Below are 5,755 nucleotides of genomic sequence, written 5' to 3'. Positions count from 1 at the left end.
AGTTTTCTGTATGTGAATGTTTATGACGCCATATTGACCTGTTATCACCATAATGGAAAAGTAGGTGACACATTAAACTGCTTTCAAATAAAGAAACAAAACTGCAGCAGAAATTTAAAAAAAGCATTTCACTCTTTTATTTGGCACAACACAAAAGTGCTTCAAAATAACACTGTTCATTGTTCTTTTGGCAGAAAAACAATAATTGGTCTCAATATCAAAACATTCCATCAAAAGTACACGACAACATCATCACTGTTTTCTATAAGGCACGCTCTTCCTTTGTTTGAAGTAATACGTTTGGTACAAAGATGCAGCAGGTGCCTGATGATTTCACATGTACTCAAATAGTACATTTGACTACAAATACAAATCCTATTTAAAAAATTCTTACATAAATACACTAAAAAGTATAAAAGCCACAGGTTCATCTCCTCTCTTGTACTCAATAACTTATCCCTATTGCATTTCATTGTTGTTATTGCAAATAAAACCCACAGCTCATAATTTCACATTGTTTGGTCAAAGACTCGATGTTTTTCACTTTCTTAAAAAAAAAAAAAAAAAGATTAAAAATAAAAGCTCTTTGGTAGATAAGCAAAATTAGAATATAATGTCTGTAAAAAGCAATAAAATATATATGTATAACACTGGCTACAGCAAAAAGGGCCCAAAAGGCAGAAAATCCAGCTTTGACTTAATAAGAATGTGTGCATACACAATAATAATAATGTTCTCTGTCACTAAAATATAAATTATAAAGTCCTTCAGAATGTAATGGCATTCTGACAATTTGATGCAATCCAAAATACAACCGCTGAGGTATTTAATCATGTCTTAGTCAAGCAACATGTCCACAACAGGTCAGACACAAAAGTGCATCAAAGTTAAACTCATGTCTGATCCTGCTGCACTGCAAACGTGGGATGTGTTTCTCTCCAAAACCTGGTCCTTCTGTCAGTGCCCAATTCACATTCCCAAATAAGGTAGTAATGAAGGACTTATTCTCCATGTGGCACTTTGGAAGGCACAGTGTTTTTGGAAATGTCCATCACGATGATGGATTTACAGATACAAAGATAACACCCTAGTGATACATTTTCATCATTCATTAATAACAAAACAAAACAAAAAATCCCAAAAAACCATGGTCACTGTAAAACAGTGACAGCAGCAAGTTTTTGCATATCCCCAAACTGCATCTGGTCACATGATCAGACATTCAGGTGGAGATTATACTATCAAACACCAATTATTTTGAGATTAGTCATTATGTAAACATTGCTTTGACAATACTGCAGTCATGCATTGTAGGGAGTTATGGGACATAAGTTGGTTGTACAGATCAGTTACTTGGAATGTGAACTTCAGTTCTGGTATAGATATGTTTTCACATTTTATATGCACAAAGTGTGCAGGCAGATACAATAAATAATTAGTTTAAACCTAAAAAAGGAAGAGAATTTAACATTTTTTCAAAAAGTATGTATAGTGTGACCATGAGAGTCATTTTTATTATTTACTGTATTTACCGGTAGTCTTTGGAAATGGAAGAAAAAGGTTTGATTAATACTGTATTCTATCAGACCTTTGCATATTTAACAGTTGAACTAAATGCTCCACTTAAGATAAGCCTTATTGATCTCACAATGGAGACATTCATGTGTTCCATCAGTTAGTGCTGTGTACACTTGACTGCCCAAATAGCACCATCGACAATCAAAAGCTGTTAGCACCATGTTGTTAATAAAAATAATTACACCTATTTGTTACAGCAGTGTCTTCAAATGATACTATGGTGTAAAATGGCAGCACTGAATCTTGTCTACGGTTGATGTGTCAGAGCTGTTGGTCGACACATAGGTCATAATGGTGCAGTGGAAGAAGATTTCTCCACTGGCTGAGCACAACCTCAATGGGCAAAACGGATTCCAGTTTGTTTGATGAATGTTGGACTGAACCCAGTGAACTGACACAGGAAGAGGTAGCTATAACGTTTTAAAGCCTACTGCTCTTGCTGCCAACAGCACTGTTAGTAATCAGGTCAAAATGTCAGTAATAATAAATATAATCTATTAGTCTATTTAAATAGTAAAAAAAAAAAAGAACTACCCACACCATACATTAGTTTTCCTACATAACATAATGTTGTGGTCATGATTGAAAAATAGCAGCCACTGCAATAAAATGATAGTTCAAGTTGTTGGTTTGCCCATTTTGGCTTGCATCAGCCAATGTTGCCTCCAGAGCAGCATTTTACAAAACATGTAACTATATGTTGTGACAGAAAGTAAAGTGGTTAATGACAAGTGTCATACATCCAACACCATGTCGTAGTGTGTCTCCTTCTTCCTCTTGCCACACTTGTTTATGAGCACTGCATACAAAGTCAAGAGTATGACCCAGTAACTGGCATAGACCACTGCCCCTATGACCAGAACTAATTTCTCTGAATCAGGGAAGGGCTTCTTAGTCTGTAGGATCACTGTGTAAATAATTCCAATGAAAAGGATGGTGAACCACACTGATATGGGAATCAAACCAATAAAGTTCACTACTATGGTTTTCCTCCCAGAAGTCCCCCATCCAGACTTATTGATGGTTGCTATTGCAAACATTTTTGCAGGTAAGAGGCTTGACATATAAAGTACAGAATAAAAGGACATGAAAACCATCACAATGTTCCCTCGTAGGCAGCTGGCGAATGTGGATTTGATCAGAGCCACTGCTTGCACAATAAGAAGAAATAACAAGATATTCCACAGTCTTCCTTGGTAGAAAAGCTGGATGGCTGTGGCAATGAGAAAGAAAGGAAAGAAGCCTGTGATGACAGCTTCATATGTCATCCATAAATGATGTTTGTGAAACCACATGGAATTGTATAGCCACTCTCTGAAGTAGGATTTGCTCCACCTGGTCTGCTGGTTGAGCCAGCGCAGGTAAGTGATAGGCGTCTCAGTCAAACACTTGGAGCGCGCTGTGTATTTTGTAGCATATCCCAGACTGAGCACTCGGTTGGTGAGGTGTCGGTCGTCTCCAAAACTACAGTGTGATCCCATAAAGGTCTGATTGTACCAGGCCTCTAGGAACTCATGCAGGAGGGAGTTTCGGTACATTCCCAGCGGCCCACTGATGCACTGCACACAGCCGAAGTAGGACTGGCACGCTCTCTCGATGTTGAAGGCCATCCAGTATCGCACACTGCTCAGAAAGGAGATCCATGACTCATACTTGTTTAGAATCTAAAGACACAATGAGGATAACTTTTTAGAGGTGATTTCAAAACATGTTAGTGAAGCTCTAGTAAGGCCTAAGACTGAAATGTTATTACAGCTCTTTTGATCAATCAAATGCTCAAAACAACTGAGACCTGAGTTGTTTAAAGACAGGGACACAGATTAAGTTCAAGCTTGAGCACATCTGTAAACACTAGGGTTACAGTAGAGCAAAGGCCATGGCGTTATAATGTAGTATATGCTTACCTGCACATCTCCTCCGACACCCCCCACCATTGGGTCTTCCTCCAAAACCTTCACCATCTCCACTGAACAGGCTGGGTCCAGCATCGTGTCTGAGTCACACACCTGCAGAACATACATCGGGGAATATAAGACAAAATACAATAAAGGTAAAATACATGTGCACTTGCCACCTTCCTTAAAAGGCATTATTTTCTAATTTCAAGGTGATTAAACCTGAGCCTGAGGCAACTCCTAAATGGATCGACACATTTGTGTTGCCTTTACAAGCCTCGGCCTAAAGGTTTTTTGGCAAACTCCAGCGAAGAACAGGTGGAAAACAGCAACACCGCTGCTGTCTTTATTCTCACTGAAGTAACCGACTACACAAGATCAAAAGAAAGTTATGAGTCAGTAAATTTACCTAAACTTCTCTCATGTCTGTGATGTTCCCTGTTATTACACTAAAACATGAGCTACCACTGCATTTCTTCACACCACACTTCACAACATGATGCACGCAGCCACCATCCGTCTGAGGCAGCACAAAAGAGTCTTTGTGGACTGCGTGTTTAACTTGGCGGAGCCTCCCCCCTCCCTTCACGAGCACCCTTACCCAGATTTCAACTTTCTTTCCCAATCTGAACTCAACCAGTTGAACTTCAGAATGTAGACTGTTGATTTCATTGACAATAACAAGATATGAAAATGATACCTTCAAATGCGTTTTGGACATTTAGTGTGTTTATTAATCACTAAGCACCGCCAAAAGTACCTCACGTTTTGTTATCTGTTACTGTGTCGGTTAGTTCTTACCTGCACGTAGTCGACGCTCCGGCCCAGTGCCTTAAACGGGGTGTACATGACCTCTCTCTTGCCTCCCCACTTCTGCATGATGCACAGGCACTTACTACTGAGGACAAGCCGGGAGACCTGCCGCTGGCTCTCCACGTAGCTCTCCTCTGTCTCGCCTGGTCCTTTGGCGTGGAAATTACTCTTCCATATGTATGTGGTCGCTTTGTCCCAGCCCATCACCTCCTTGAATATCTCCATCATGTACAAGTCGTCGTCATTGTTCCCATCAATGACCATGATCACTTTGATCCCAGGGTACGTCAGCCGCTTCACCGACACAAGGCACTTCCGGAGATAGTTGGGATCTTCTTGATAGGCAGCGATGCACAGGGCTAATGATTTGTTGAGTTTGATCGGCGTCTCCAAGGATCTCCTCATGTTTCTGTGCTCCAACAGTGCAAACAGGCTCTGGATAATGAGGTGAACAACCAAGATGGCGCCGTACAAGCCAAAGGATAAGTAATTGTGGGCTGTGGTGAAGAACTGGTAACCCATAATGTAAGCGGTGGAGATGCCCACGAGGAGGGACACGCCGAACAGTGTGGTGCCAAATACCCGCAGATACGTGAGCGCTCTTTGGCAATTCATCTGCAAGGGAAGGAGAGGGAAATCAGTCAGGCTATAGTTTGAAGAGGCGAAGCAAATAAACATGCAAAGCCATTTTATGTTTTTTGGAACTGTCTCCTTGTAAACCAGCACTGGAAAAAAAAAAAAAAATTGCAATGTTATGTGTAACTTACTGACAATATTGATTGCTCGATTGCACATCACAGCTTTTATTTGTTGCATATGAGAATAATTTGGGACTCTAAACTAAACACGGAAATGCAGATTCTTGTCACCATTCGACTCATTGACACAGAGACTTCCTTTATTTCCAATGCCGAGGTAAAGAAACCCCTCAGCCTCTCCTCAGCCCCCTTCCTCCTCTCCCCAAATCTCACTCTAAATGTCAGACACTTGTGAGAAGCCGATTGTTCTCCCTTGGTTCCTGTGTGGGCCAAATTACATGATTTCTCGACCTAATTAACCAACAAAATACTTTCCCATGCCACACGTTCAAACCATCTCCCAATGGTTTAGATAAACAACCATTCATCAATGATGAATTAAAGAGCATTTTCACAAACACATGTTTTTTGTGTGTGTGCAGTTGTCTTTTTCTACGAATTGAGGTTCTTGTTGAACTAAATCTTGTGCTCAAAATCTTCAGTTTGTTTCCAGCCCTCATTATGTTGCTACCGCCATCTGTTTGGCAGACCCACGGACCCACTCAGAGTGGCTCAGCTCAGCGCAGAGCGGACCACCCTGTGATGTCATCTGTTTATATCTCCGTGGGAAGAGCTGGACAGGGCCTTTTGGACGTTCGAAACGCTACATATGTGTTTTTGATCTACTCTCACAAACTAACTCTAAAAAAATGGCCGCCTGTAAATGTTGAA

At 40.6% G+C, this 5,755-nt stretch overlaps 1 protein-coding gene across 1 annotated transcript; it reads right to left on the bottom strand.

Moving 5' to 3' along the window:
- Nucleotides 1–2,312: 2,312 nt before the first annotated feature.
- Nucleotides 2,313–4,901, bottom strand: has2 (hyaluronan synthase 2; the record flags this gene model as incomplete). Its single annotated transcript, XM_079561694.1, has 3 exons — nt 2,313–3,242; nt 3,483–3,584; nt 4,275–4,901. The coding sequence occupies 3 exons, from the start codon at nt 4,899–4,901 to the stop codon at nt 2,313–2,315; spliced, it is 1,659 nt and encodes a 552-aa protein (XP_079417820.1).
- Nucleotides 4,902–5,755: the final 854 nt, after the last annotated feature.

The sequence above is a fragment of the Gobius niger genome (assembly GCF_951799975.1).
Source record: "Gobius niger genome assembly, chromosome: 8".
Classification (NCBI taxonomy): Eukaryota; Metazoa; Chordata; class Actinopteri; order Gobiiformes; family Gobiidae; genus Gobius; species Gobius niger.
Note: the sequence above shows the minus strand (reverse complement) of the source record. Positions and strands in the feature narration are given on the sequence as shown.